The sequence below is a fragment of the Nesoenas mayeri genome (genome assembly GCF_963082525.1).
Source record: "Nesoenas mayeri genome assembly, chromosome: 3".
In the NCBI taxonomy this organism is placed as follows: Eukaryota; Metazoa; Chordata; class Aves; order Columbiformes; family Columbidae; genus Nesoenas; species Nesoenas mayeri.
In genome coordinates this window covers 30,979,216-30,993,827 of record NC_137544.1, presented here as the reverse complement: position 1 = coordinate 30,993,827, position 14,612 = coordinate 30,979,216, and the positions used below count along the sequence as shown (strand labels likewise).

Below are 14,612 nucleotides of genomic sequence, written 5' to 3'. Positions count from 1 at the left end.
TGTCTACAGCTACCTGAAAGGAAGTTGTAGCATGGACGGTGTTGGTCTTTTCTCCCAAGTAACAAATGATAGGATGAGAAGAAATGGCCTCAAGTTGTCCAGGGAGGATTTAGATTGGATGTTAGGAAACATCTCTTCATGGAAAGGGTTGTGAAGCAGTGGAACAGGCTTCTCAGGGAAGTGGTGGAATTGCCATCCCTGGAAGTGTTTAAAAGATGTGCAGATGAGGCTCTTAGGGACATGGTTTAGTGCCAGAGTTATGTCATGGTTGGACTCAATGATCTTGAGGGTGTCATCCAACCAAAATGATTCTATGATACTTAATATGTGGTGTAAAGTAGATAGGTGAGGAAGCATTGGTGAATGGGAATTGCAGAGAGAACAGCAAGAGAGTTCTGGGGAATCTCTGTCTGTTTTGCAAAACTCAGTATTTTAATTTTTATTAATATCTTTATTTGTTTATTTTGCTTTTTCTATTTATTTTAGGGACAGAAAGGTTCAAAAGGAGAGCCTGGTGAACCAGGAAAGCAAGGTTATAAGGTAAGAAAAAAAAAGAAAAAGAGGAAAAGCTGCAGTTGTGTTTAGCAAGCTAATAGTAATTAAGCCTCTTCTTCAAAAACTATGTTTTGTTAGAACTATTAATTTTTTTACTAGAGTACATGAAGATGTGCTACACATCATAATGCTCCAGAGCAACCGAAGATGTATCTCTGTTCTTCATTCACCTCTACTCTGTATTTATTATGATGCAGAAGTCATACTCCTTTTGCTTTTTATTTTGATTGTTCAGTTTAATTTTTATGGAACTTATGGCAATCATTGAAGTAATTATTAAATAGAAAACTTCCAAACATTTACATGCAAAAGAATTCCATGGATTTACCAAGTGAATTGCTCGGTGGCACAGATGAGTAGTAACAGGAGGAACAGAGGGAAAATGTATTTGATAGGTAGAGGACACAGTACAAGCTCACAGGTGAAGAAAGACTATAACTATAGTAGAGAGGCAAAATTTGACTCAGCTTGAAAACTGAAATGTGAACTCTTTTAAGGTGTTTCATTTTAATTAACCTGATTTAATGTTGAAATATTTGCAAGGAAAGTTGAAAAGATGCCTTGGTCCATGCGTCAGTACCGAAGGAAAAAAATCAGAGAACAGCCTTTAAGAAAACTCCTGCTCTCTATTCCTAAGTGTATTGAACATAATATTAATTAATTAGAAACAGCTTGCCTTTTTTTTTCCCTGAATATTGAGCAGTTGTCTGATGCTCCAAAATCTCTTCTTGCAAATTAAACTGTCAGTAAGTAATGTCATTCCATTAGTATGCACTGTCACTGTATGAGAGAGGTTATCATCTAATCAAATAGGGGTTTGACCAGATAAGGCATTTTACTGTTTCAATTTTCACAAGTTCTGAAGTGCCACGTGGTATCGTGATGCAGAGGTACTAGCATCATGTCCCATCCATTCACATATATGAATATGCCTCCATTAGACATTTAGTCTAAAAGAACAAAAAAACCTAAAGGGATTAAAGTAAAGGAAAAAAGGGATGACAGTTTAAGAGTCAATATAATTATTCTTATTTATACTGAGGTTGCCTTGACATTATCCTTTTTTCTAATAGTTGAACGGAATGTGAACCTAAATGAGTATCTGTCTATGTTCTGAGAGAGTAGTGTGATTTCATTTGTATTTCCTTCAAGCAGGACATGGTGACAGAAAACTGTAAGTAGTAAATGTACCTCCTGTGATGAAGGAGCTATGTGCGTGGTTTGGATTTACCTACAGATGTATTCCTTTTGCTTTCCAGGGTGAAGAAGGGGACCAAGGGCCCATAGGTGAAGTGGGAGCTCAAGGCCCTCCAGTAAAGTATTTCCTCTTAAACAGTGTTATCCATTTGCTTTATTACGTCATTTTTTTCGCCTTATCATAAGAAAACGGATACTATAAAATCTCCACGCTTCTTTCTCTTTATTCTGCCATATTGTCTATGAGTGAAAGTAGGATTATAATATTTGAGTCCCTCCAGAAATCTACATTATCACTTGGCACAAAGCTCTAAATAGTTCTATGGAAATGCTTATTTTAGAAAGTATTAGATGTTCTGAATTTTATTTTGTGCTTAGATTATACAAATAGCTGTGTTTTGTTTTTCCTGGGCCTTCCTTTCTGTCGCTTTGACTCTGACTTCATCCTTGCAAAGCTAGTGTTTGCTCAAAACATGGTCAGCTGTGGAATTCAGGCTTAGCTAAGACTGAAAAACAGATTTTTTTTTCCTTATTTTTTTTTTTCTTTTTGCATGCCAAGGAAGCAGCCTTCAATCATGCCTATGATTTTGGAATTAATTTTCTTGTCCTGCTTCACCTGACTTCTTTCTTCTGCAACAGACCTCCTTAGCTTGTTTCCTTGTGAGGAGCTCTTCTTATGGTTACCACAGATGAACAGGCAATAGTGAACTGAATAAAGAGGTCATTCTAAGTAAAAGAAATAGGCATAACACCTTTAATTTCTATAATGTATTTTCTGATGGAGTCTTATGCTTTTTTCATTGGTGTGAAACTATTTCTTTAATGCCATTGGTATCCAGATGTGATACTGTACAGGATCTTACCTTCATGCACATGACATTGAAATCCTAAATTATGGAATTCTCTATAAACATAAGACAACAAAAACCTCCAGATTAAGACTAGAGAAAGATAAAGAAAGAACAGAAACTAAGAAAAGGAAAGGGTGTAATTCTTCTTATGTTTGATGCTGAAAAACTTATTTCTGGGGCCCTGGTGCAGAGAAAATACTTGTGTATGATGCAGCTTCTGCTGTCTGAAGGGCCCGTGGGGGCCACTTAATTTAACTCAGTTTGGTAAAGTTCTGTCATGGTGAAACAACAATAGAATTAAAAACTAGTTAGAGATTTACTGTCCTGGTTTTTTTGTTTTTTTTTTTTTTTTTTTTAATGTATCACTCCACTGTTTCACCAATTGATGACCTTACAAACAAGCTTTAAGATAATTGTTGCTTATTAGAATGTAGGATTCATAATGCACAGAAAGTGATGTCAGATAGACAACCTATGGAAAAGAGGACAGTGGCACAGGTGGAGAGGCTGTAGGTTCTGTTGTATTTTCTTGTATGTTTCTTACACAAAGGAATGTAAGGCTCATATCCATAGGAGGGATTCAGAATGCAGTCTCCACAGCAGCACCTGCAATTCAACCCTTTTATGTAATGCGCTGACACAAAGACTTGCATAAGATAGTCACCTCTGGGAGAGGTCTTGCTTTTGATAGTAAGCAGTGAGTACTACAATGCACCTACTTCCATCTCCAATCTTGGAACAAGGATTAGACTGTGGGTCTCTCCCTTGCTGGGTGGCTGTAGTTACTGTTGTGTTATCAAGATTTTTCTCATATTTTGGGCTGACGAAGCTTTAAATGTTCTGTGCAAGTTTTCGTCTAACTTCGTAAGGAGCAAGTAAAAGGGCTGCCCATCTAGAGTCTGGTCAAGGAGTAGGTTTGCCTGTGCTGTATTGAAGTGCCTGCAGCTGCTTCATTAACACAGCTGCAGTGCATACTTCTTGTTTCAGGGCAAACATGTTATGGCTGAGGGTTTGCACTCTTTCTGCAGAGAGGAGATGTGTCGTGTAGTTTCATTCTCTCAGGAAGAGGAAAAATTGAAGCCAAATTTCCCATGAGACTGTGTTTTGAAGGGAAGTGATGACAGTTCTGATACATCCTATGGCAGCAGGATGTCTCCTCAGTCCAGCCTCTCAGGTGTGGCAGACAGATAAACTTAGCACTTGCATTCTCAAAAACCATGCCCAATTTTGCCTGTCTCTAGAGTTCTATGAAGTCTGATATTACCTTTCTCCTGCATCTGTCCTGTACCCCACTTAAGACAATTTAGCACTTTTGCAAATCTGGCCTTCAAGTGTTCCTCTCACACAGGCCGCACAGGGAGAATACTTCAACTCTGATAATCAAGAAGAGGAATCAGTGGGTCTTTTTCAGTCCTTAAGTCATATTTGTCATGGTAGTATTTAACCTGATAGTTTTGTTATTCTGTTAAAAAGTCTTAAATCAGTAAAATATCAAATTACCATATAAATGAAATATTCTAATACAGAAGTAGCTGGATTTTTCCTTTTATACTAAGAAAATAGTAAAATAAGTATAAATAAAGCATGTAGAACACTGAGTCTTCTGTCTGAAAACTAGGACAGTTCAGGTGAAAAGATTTAAGTGTAATTTGAATATACTTTTCTTTCTCAGGGCATCCTAGGTATCCGAGGTATAACTGGTATAATGGGACCTAAAGGTACCAAAGTGAGTATTAACCTTTCTATTCATAAAATGACCTGGACAAAAAAAAAGTATGCCCTTGAATGTTTTCAAAGCTTATTTAAATTAATCCTTTTTTTTTTTTTTCCCCCCCTGGTATTTTCTCTCTCCCACCAGTGGTATTTCCATAGCCACTGTACTTCTGATTAGGAAGAAAAGCAGCCTGGTCCTTCTGATTAATGAAATACACATACTTTTCACACCTTTGTTTGGCAGGTGTGCAAGTATGTGGTTAGCAAGATACCAAGTTATAGCAGTTCTAAACTATAGAATATTTTATTTAAAGCTAAAATTTATTAAGTAGTGTCTCCTGTGATTTGCATCTTCCTGAAGCCATTTGCTTCCACTGTCCCAGTTTTTGTCAGGATTTTTTTATTGAGAGTTTGTTATCTCTCCATTCTTTCTGGTTTTTGCATCTTTTGTGTCTTGAATTGCTGCCGGTGGGATTCATGTTTATATGAGCTCTGACTTTGCTGGGTAATTTTCCAGCTTTTTATCAAAGTGTTTCTAACTGTTATTTCAAAACTGACTGTTACATTTCTGTTGTTATGATCTTGCTAAATCTATATGGTAAAAATTTCTGAAAGGAGTAATATGTAGCAATCAAGCCATTGTCTCCTTCTCCAGAAATGAAATGACAGAAACCTTATTCTGTGATCATCTTGTGTTCAGAAAAACATTAAAATTGTCCTGATTATGAATTTTCTCATAAGTGATCTTTTCTAACCTCTTGGACATATTTGCTAATTCATAGAAGATAATTCTTCATAGTAATTTGCCTACATTTTATGCTGTTTTGTCTCTTTGAAATATTTACTACATCTGTTTGACAAAGTTCTTCCTTATTCTCTATAAATCTTTTTGAAAACTTATTTTCCCTCCGTTTAAAATTACTTACAGAGTGACAATTCATAATTGCACAAAAAAACCTGAGGTAGATTAAAAAAAAGTTTGCTAAACTTTTTTTTTTTTTTTTTAATTAGAGCTATTAAAAAACCTCAGCTGTTGAGAATTTGCAGTTGCCAGCAAAACAGGAGGGATCATAAGTCGTTAGTGTTTCAGCACTTCATTTTAATGTCTTGTGTTATCTATTTGTCTTGTAGGGAGCTCGTGGACTTGATGGTGACCCTGGTCCTCAAGGTCTTCCTGGTGCCCCTGTAAGTAGAGCATGTGTTGGTCTATCCAGTTAAATGCCAAGTCCTAAAGCTTTGTGGCTGTGAATCAGAAAAGGCTCTGTTTAATCCAGTTGCATTGATTCTTGATGGGTCAATAAAAGATATAGCAGTGATGTCAAAGGTCTTTTACTATCACCAAAGAACTGTGGCATAGATTAACACATTTTAGCCTGTTACTATGTTATTATTACCTCTTTGTTCTGAATGCTACTGTGCATTCGAGTGACTTGGAATTTTTCAGATTTGAAGCTGGAAAAATATTCATTCATTAGAACAAAACCCGCGCAGGGCATTTAGTGCCTTTTTTATTTATTTATTTTTTAAATTCTTCCCTTCTCCCTGTACCCCATAGCTGGAATTTATGCTTGGAATAGCCAGTAACTGTATGAGTTGAAGAAGTGAGTCCAACATCCTTTGCTTAGCCATCCCTGGGTTTCTGGGGGATGGCTTAAGCTGTATTTTTTTAAATGTAGCTGCCAGGTGCAGTTTTATGAAACTGCGTTTTTAAATATAGTATGAGTTATGAGTTAGAGGTATCTGCTTTAACCAAGTGTGAATTATAATTGTACTTTTGTTGCTGTTGTTTATTTACTGGAGATTTTAGCTAATAAATACAAGTAAGTTTCCTCTGGTTTTATTACTAAAATAATATATTTTTTTTCTTATAGGGGGATCAAGGACAGAGAGGTCCACTGGGAGAAGCAGGTCCAAAGGGAGAAAGGGTAAGCATAGACAAACTTCAGTTTGTGTTGACTTGCAAATATTGGTTATTTATAGCGTATAAACATACTGCATAATTGGTACTCTAAAAGTAAAACATGTCTGCATATGTGTTCACATCCTTTGCATCTGTCATTTCAATGTGTTGATCTTCATTTTTAAATATTATTATTCTTCTTAGGGTCCTCAAGGTACAAGGGGAATAAATGGTCTCCCTGGGCCTAAAGGAGAGGCAGTAAGTATTTATTTTCTTCATTTGCTTCATGTCATGCTGATTTGTATATCAGAGTGCTCTCCAACAATACATAATTTTTTTTTTCTTTTTTAATTTCAAGGGTTTACCAGGAGTTGATGGCCGGGAAGGGATCCCTGGAATGCCTGGAGCAAAAGTAAGGCACAGTTGGCATATATCTGAGCCTTGGTAGTGCCCTAGATTTGTTCACTTATTTATGGCTTTTCATTGTGCTGCTGCCTATGGCTTTATGCACATTATTAGGGTGACTGAATGAACTTTCCCATCCTACAAATTCAAAAGTACTCCAGCTCTGTGTTCCAAAAATAAAATTTTCCCTTTTGTTTGATTTGCATAAATCACAACTTACGATGTTTTGCAGGGTGAACCAGGAAAAGCTGGAGCTCCAGGTGATGCAGGGCTTCAGGGACTGCCCGTAAGTATCTGGTATTTTACCTTTGAAAGTTAGGCTCAGTTCAAACCACAGAAAGGCTGTATATAGGTTAGTTCAATGCTAACATTGGAGTAATTTAAGTGAAAACCTAAGCAAAAAGCCCATGAAGAGCATGGGTAATGCGAGGGGAAATTCTGCTATGTGTATCCAAAACATTTGTACAAAAGCCTAAATCTGCTCATGGTACCATAGTGAGGAACTCGGTCTTACAAATTGTTTGTGGCCAGTATGCAATTCCTATAGGGTTTCTCTTACATGAGACCCTGTGAATATTATGGTGTGACCTCACAATTCGAGCTGATTTCATTTTATAGACTAGGGCCAAACCTATTCCCAGGGTGAGCTGGGAGAGCCAGTCTCCTAGTCCAGCATACCTTAGATGAACAATAATTTCCTTTAGATGTTCTGCTGGCTCAGAACATCTGGAATGCATCACACTCATATTACTTTCTGCAGGGGGAGGGGCAAGTTTTCTGGTGTATCCCCTGTGATGGAGTTATAGGGAATCAGTAGCACTTTATAGACTCTTTCAGAAGGTAATCCTTGCACATTAGCTGAATAAGTTTGAAAACTGTGCCAATTGTCAAAACCTAAATAGAAACTTATTTGAAACACTATGCTGTAGGAGCAATTGCTGTCAGGATATATTGAAGGTGCTGTATTAAAACAGAACTGGAAGTAAAATTGTAATATGTATATGTAATAATGTAATATGAAGTGAGCTCTTAAGCTTGGACAAAAATTTGGTAGAATTATACTTGCTATGAGCTGCTGCACAGAAGTGAGGAGGGGATGAAATGTACACAAAAAGTATCTGCTAAACCAGGGGTGTCAAACTAATTTTCACCAAGGCCCATATCAGCCTTGCGGTTGTCTTCAAAAGGCCAAATGTAATTTTAGGACCGTATAACTGTAACTACTCCCATACTATGTTTATACGGTCCTAAAATTACATTTGGCCCTTCAAAGGCAACCGCAAGGCTGATGTGGTCCCCGATGAAAATGAATTTGACATCCTGTGTTAAACTCTGTACCTCCAGTCTCAGGATACTGGGACTGAGAATCTGTTTCTAGTCTAAGCCAGAAAAAGCCACAACTCCTCACTTTTCCATGCTCCTTTTGCCAATTTATGAAGTAGGAATAATACTCCTTATCTGTTACTTTGTAAACAGAAAGGATTTAAGCTTGGTCTGTTATAGGATAGAAGTGCTTCAATATCAAGTAAAAGGACTAGAAGTATTTTAACATGAGAGAGATGTTTTTTAATACCATTTCCAATCCCCTTAACAAAAAATATACACTGTAAATGTTATTTCTTTCAGGGTTTACCAGGCTCTCCAGGTGTGAAAGGCATTCCTGGCCCACAGGTAAATAACTTTGAGTATTGACTTTCTTATAATACTGTATTTGTGCTCATAGAGTTCTAAACTATTAAATCATATTAACTTTCTGTTGTGGTAAGAGACAAGCCTTTGGCTGAAATAATTAATTATATTCTTTTATCTACTCTAGTCCTGTGCTTTTTTGTGACTCTTTTGCTACATTATGTGGTTTTCATGATTCCAGGCATTAAATAGCACCTTAAAAAGGCCATTTCCTTTTAAGTTTGTGAAAATCATCTCTGTCTATGTACCACCAAATGACAGCATCAATTCTGATTAAGTTTTAAAAAGTTTTGTGTGATTGAGGCTATGGAATATTACAGAAAGTAATGTTTGGGTTTAGTTTTAAGTAATTGAAAAAGAAAACTATATTGAGACGTAAATTTCTTCTGAAATTACAGGGAATGATCCTTCTGTAATTTGAGAACAGCAGTTGAGTCTATTTGGGATTTGTCAGTATGTAAACAACAAAAGACCTGAAGTCTGACTTCTGAAAAATTAGACAGAATTAGGTGAAAGTTAAAGGAAAACCACAATAAAGGTGGAAGTTAAAAAAATAATACAATCTGACTTTCTTTAGACCTTACTGATTTCCTTATTTGTTATTTTAAAATGGAACAGTAAACCATTGGCTTGGCTAATATTTTTCATTTTTTTTCCAACAGGGTAATAGAGGTCACCCTGGGGTGCCAGGTTTGATGGGAAATTCTGGTAAACCGGTAAGGTCATGAATTTTACTCAAAAGATCTAGAAGAATGAAGTGTCTTGCATTGTGCAAAAAAATCACTTTTCCAATTTGTTATGCTCTTCTTATCTCCAAAACAGGGTCAACAGGGGCCAGAGGGAGAAGCAGGTCCAACAGGACCCCGGGGACCACCAGTAAGTATTGAATAAATTTCTAACTGAGCATATTGAATATTTCAGTGTTATGTTTGGTTGCTGAAGCTAAACATGAAGTAAAAAAGATTATTCAGCACAAGTGCTAATTTCTAAGGGAAATACTAGGTGTTCTTTTAACCCCTTCTGTACCAGATGGATGGGCATCATCACATAAAGAAGTCCAGAAGCACATGTCCTACAACTGTTTCTGGCTTCGGTGACAAATTAAATTTTAAACCTTTGTTTATGTTCTTCTGGACTTTGTTTTTAAATATGCTGAGTAAAAGCTCAAACAGGGGGAGTGAGGGTGGTTTGTGATAAAAAACTGGAACCAAACTCCTTTCACTGCAACAGTCAGCTCCCACAGCTGGTGTTGAAAAGCTTAAATTCAAGTAGTTCACTTGATCTTTAACTGTTTCAGCCCCTTAAAGAAGTTTGTGCTGCATATTACAATGCTTGGCTGTGTATTACAAAGTTCAGAACTTTGAACTAAGTATTCAGAACATGATTGTTTTTTTACGAGGTCCTCTTTCTAATGCACATAATGTAAACAATGAAGCAAGGCATGAAGGAAAGGCAGCCGTCTGTCCTAACTAATAAAGAAAATGGCTAGAGACTGTCCTCAGCCCCCTTGGTCAACTGGCACAGCCTGGTGTGACTTCATAGTGCTAAACTCCCTTAGCACCCCCTCCTATCTAACAGTAGACTGGGTGCAAACAAGTTTCATATGGTCTCTTGCCTGTGTTTCCAAAACTGTTCTTGGGTGTTACCTAGGCAAGTCCGGTTTGCCTGAGACAAAAGCATGGTAACCATTTATCATGGATGATGGTGAGATGCTGCTCGGGCCTGTGCCTTGGCCCTTTCTGGTTGGCATTGTGAATGTAGCTACAGTGATTTGAGGTATAGCGTTTATCTCTGCTTGGAAGCACTGATAATGTAGTTTCTTTCACCGGAGATTTTCCTTAACACTAGAATTATTTGGAAGACTGGAGAAATCATTGCTGAGCGTGTAGCTCACTGCAGGAAATAATTGTGCTAAGGAAAGTGAACCCATGGCATTTGCTGAGGCTCAGTGTTGAAGACAACAACTGTTCCTGAAGCATTGTTGGGTACTAGAGGGTCTGCTGGGTACAGATTTTTCTAGAGTGGACCTGGCACGGATTGAAGTCTCGTAACGCTGATCCTGTTTCCCTTTGCTGTTAATCGTTCTGTGAGGGATGAGAGGGTCAGTGATTTGAAGAAAATTTTCCTAACTCAGAATTCAGTCTGACAGCATTGACAAGGCTGCAGGCTCTGTAACCAATTACTTTTGCAAGCTTCTCTCTTGCCACTGATACCCTAGGAATACTTTCCTGAATTTTTCTGAGCTTCTGCTATCATATCATGATGTAACAATTTTACTCATGCAGTTGTAGGGTTATCCTCACACAGGCCTTAGACCATTACTGATAGGGACATATTTTTAAGAGTATTTTGAGGGTCAGGAATATATTATCTGAATTAATTCTTAAACATACAGCAGCAGTCAGCCAAATAACAGATTTAATTTTCTTCTGTGGTTTGTGTCATAATGTGCTAGGTGCATTAATTTGGGAGATCACATTTATTTTAGACAGAATCTTTGCACAAGTGCTGTGTCCACAGCTGCCTATGAATTGTGTAAAAAGGGGATTATATGAGCGTAGACTTACTAGAATGGAATACATGTATCTTCAGTCTCCCATATGAGCAGCTTGCGAAGATTTATTTATGTTATTTGTGTTTAAAAATGTTGGGTGTGCTAGAAAAAGGTTTCAGTCCTATTATTCTTGAGCTGATATTTTGTATACTTGTAACAGGAATAAGAATTATAATTGAATCAGACCAAAGTAATTGCCCACTCTGATAATGCACTGTAATCTGCTGAACTATGCTTTTAATCCTTTCAATGTGAACATGAATTTACAAAATCAGCAGTCCATACAACAGGAGTTGACATGCAAGGTTAATTTTAGTAACCCTGTATTCAGACAGAAATACTTAACACAGATTAAATACAATGATTTTTCTGTTTATCACTCTAGAGACCAGCAAGACATCTGCATATCTTGCCTTTATTTTCTCTGTCTTCACACAGTGGACTCATTTTGGAAAATGTGAACATTAGAGTGAAAGCTTTTGGTCAATACAAAATGGAGAAAGGAAGTAAATTGTTGATAATAAAATAAGTTTGTGTGTAGAGCATTAAACAGTAATCTACTTCTCATTTATAGTTCCCTTAAAGCTATAAAGAGCCTTGAATAATAACTATGTTTATCTTCCTTCTGCTCAAGACTACAAGCAGCATATGCCTGGAATGGCTTTCTGTTTTCTTTTTGAGAACACCAGAAAAAACATTACTTCTGCACAAAAAAAAACCCGGAATGATCAAGGTCTTTTGTTCAGGAAGGACTTAGTGTTGGATTATTGAACCTCAGTGAGCTTTGGTCCAAGTTAAGGCTGTATTCATTTTCAGGGCAGAATAAAGAATGTTTTCCTTTTGCAGCATGAACACGTAGCAGATATATTTGAGCTTCAGCTTTTAGGAATCTGCCCTTACATTTCCAGGAAAAAAAATAAGCTGGTTAAATAATTCTACACACCATGATTCTTCAGACTTTTCAAACTAGAAATTTCAAAAATAAGTTGAGAATAACTTTTAGATTTGCTCTAAAAAGATTTTTTTTCTTGTGAATATTTTTGTATATTTTTCAGATTTTAACGTTTTCTCACAACTTTAATGCCTGATAATTTTGACTAAAGTGTTTAACCAAACACTTTCGAAGCCTGAGGATTTCATAGTTACTATTCAGGTGTTTTTCCTTATCCTTTCCTTCCTATTTTGAATGATCCTCTTTAGCACTCACCTCAGTTCTTTTCTTGCTCCTTTACCCTTTGTTCTGTTTCATTCTTGGTAATAGAAGACTCAGAAGTCAAGAGGGGCTCAGCTTCTTCCTTGGAGTTGGAAAAAACCTTGACATTTTGGAGGATATGGAGAACTTCAGTCCCTTAATGTTTTGCTGCTTGGCAGCAGCCACATGAGAGCTGCTCTTCTCTTTCCCATTTCACTCACCCCTGTTCTTCACATTGGTACTGGGCACAGTCAGCATGGCTGGTAGTGCCAGGAGGACCAGAACTCTAGAGAACAAGCCCTCCAGTGAAGGTTTGTGAGAGAATAACAAGGCTGACTCTGCTAATATGGAAAAATAACATACCTACATTTGTGTTATATTAGAAAAATGCTTGATTTTTCAACTTTAGCTACTTGCAAAATACATCTTTCTGAGAGAAAATTTTAATTTCAACTAATGTGTAGGTTTTTTTGGAGTTATGCAATGGAGTGCTATTAAGCAATCATCTGTGACTCTGTGGGACTCCACTGTCAAATAACCTGTAGCATGCTCTGACACAAACCATGTTATTTTGCTGTTATTTTCATTATTGAACTACTGTTGCACTGTAGCTGGAACAGTGTTGTTACAAAGCAGCAAATTCAAGTCTGTAACATTTACAGTTTCAAGATAGCTAGCTCTAATTACAAATAGGCAAACTTGTGCTGGGAGACCCTTACCTTACTGCTGACAAATCTTGCTAGGAGAAAAATACTTTCCAAAGTACCATTTTAGTCTATCATTGCTTTTCCTTAGAAAACTTAGGTTTTTGGTACCTGAGCAGAAAAAACAACAACAACAAACTTTTTTTTAAGTATTTTTGTTTTGTTTTGTTTTGGGTTTTTTTTGTTTTGTTTTGTTTTTAGTTTATTATTCATTTGTTCAGTAAAAGAGAAAAACAACTGGAGCCACACGGAAATTTTCTTTTGTTTCTAAGTCAATCACATTCTCCATTCTACTCTAATTGTTCTGTCAGTTAACCTTATGTTTGCTTCATGTTATGCTGGTCAATCCAAGTAATTACCAAACTCATTTGTGATTTAAACCTTTCTAAGCCAGTCATCATGGCAGGTGGCCTAAAGGAAGCAATTCTCCAACATTGGAGTGTCATTCCTAATCAATGGAATTTAGCCATACTCCCTAAGCTGCTTAACCATTTTCTTTCATATTTGCTGAGATTTAGTAGGATTTAATTTTTCACATTGTATCTACAGAAAAGACTGACCTTTGCCCCTGCTTTTTTCTTCCCTTGTTTTTCTTCAGCTATTTAACATTTAAATTGTGAACATTTGGAGAACATGTATCCCATCCTGTGATTTTGCGGTGAAAAGAAAGCTTGGAACATTTAAGGAATAATTTAACTTAAAGTTCAATACTTGCCTAGCAAATTGAACAAGCTCTTGATGAATATGCAGGGCAGCATAAACATGTTGTTAAGGATTTAGGAGGCAATACTTCTTTCCCTAACATTAGCAAAAGAGGTTAAGTATCTAGCTGCCTAAGATTTGATACTGTAGCCCCTCTGAGAGACTTCTGAGGGGCTCAGGAGGGTTGGGCTGACAGTCTCTGGAGGTGCCTTTGTCTCTGCTCAGGATAAAGGGGGAACCTACAGAGTACCTTGGGCTTGATACTATAATGTCAGACATCCTAAAGGTAGATGAGGACACTGTTTTCAGCATCTTAAATTACTTTCAGATCAATAATTTTCTAAGACTTTAAAGATATTTTTGTCTTACCTACCTTGAAATGTATCTTTGGTTACCCTAACAATTATGACTAAAATCTCATTTTTCTATCATTCTTTTTACATTACTGCAACTGAGATGATGTAACATTTTCCATAGTTGGTATTGGTGTAGTGGTGTTAGTAGTGTGATAGGATGAAATCTCCTTGCCTCTGTTTATATGCTATATTTAGGTGGACATGTTTTGTATATGTAATTTCAGAAGTGTTCCACAAGTGCCAAGTCATAGTTTACATTTGTGATAGAGTTAAAGGGGTTAGCATTGCACAATCTATAGCAGAGCCAAAAGAACAATTTTCATCCTGCCAGATATGCTCTTTATCCAGTAAACCTCAGCCTCTAGGTGGATGTGACTAAACTTCCTGACCTTGGACAATTCTGCAGCATGGTTTGTAGTTTGTACAGTTTAGCACTTTCTCCCCTCTCACTCACAGACCACATAGTCCAGCCAAACCTGATCAGCATCTCCAAGCCTCTCCAGTTCTCATGCTATCCACCCCGTCTTTCCAAACTGCATGGTCAGATTCCTGTCTGCTGCCTCACTCTTTACCCCTCCAGCTCCAACAGCAGCTTCCTTTGACACTTTTGGGCACAGTAGACCTCTGTATATCAGCAGATATCCCAATGTTGGCTTCTCCTAAGCGGTGTAGATGGTAACCTGGGTAAAAAATAAACTTGTTACCGAGCTAGTGTACTAAAGCTGTCCTAGACTTCAGTTAACACTATAGATGCAGCCAGTGTGAAAGGTCTCTGTCATTCATACTTGGCCACA

At 37.1% G+C, this 14,612-nt stretch overlaps 1 protein-coding gene across 1 annotated transcript in view; it reads left to right on the top strand.

Moving 5' to 3' along the window:
- The window catches only part of COL9A1 (collagen type IX alpha 1 chain), a gene marked incomplete at both ends in the record, with an annotated part of 67,541 nt that overhangs the window by 33,900 nt on the left and 19,029 nt on the right, over nucleotides 1-14,612 (top strand). The window contains 11 exons of the mRNA XM_080342428.1: nucleotides 487-540; nucleotides 1,815-1,868; nucleotides 4,276-4,329; nucleotides 5,448-5,501; nucleotides 6,188-6,241; nucleotides 6,421-6,474; nucleotides 6,575-6,628; nucleotides 6,854-6,907; nucleotides 8,248-8,292; nucleotides 8,973-9,026; nucleotides 9,133-9,186. Of these exons, the coding sequence (XP_080198554.1) occupies nucleotides 487-540; nucleotides 1,815-1,868; nucleotides 4,276-4,329; nucleotides 5,448-5,501; nucleotides 6,188-6,241; nucleotides 6,421-6,474; nucleotides 6,575-6,628; nucleotides 6,854-6,907; nucleotides 8,248-8,292; nucleotides 8,973-9,026; nucleotides 9,133-9,186 (585 nt within the window). The remainder of the gene's footprint in view (nucleotides 1-486; nucleotides 541-1,814; nucleotides 1,869-4,275; nucleotides 4,330-5,447; nucleotides 5,502-6,187; nucleotides 6,242-6,420; nucleotides 6,475-6,574; nucleotides 6,629-6,853; nucleotides 6,908-8,247; nucleotides 8,293-8,972; nucleotides 9,027-9,132; nucleotides 9,187-14,612) is intronic.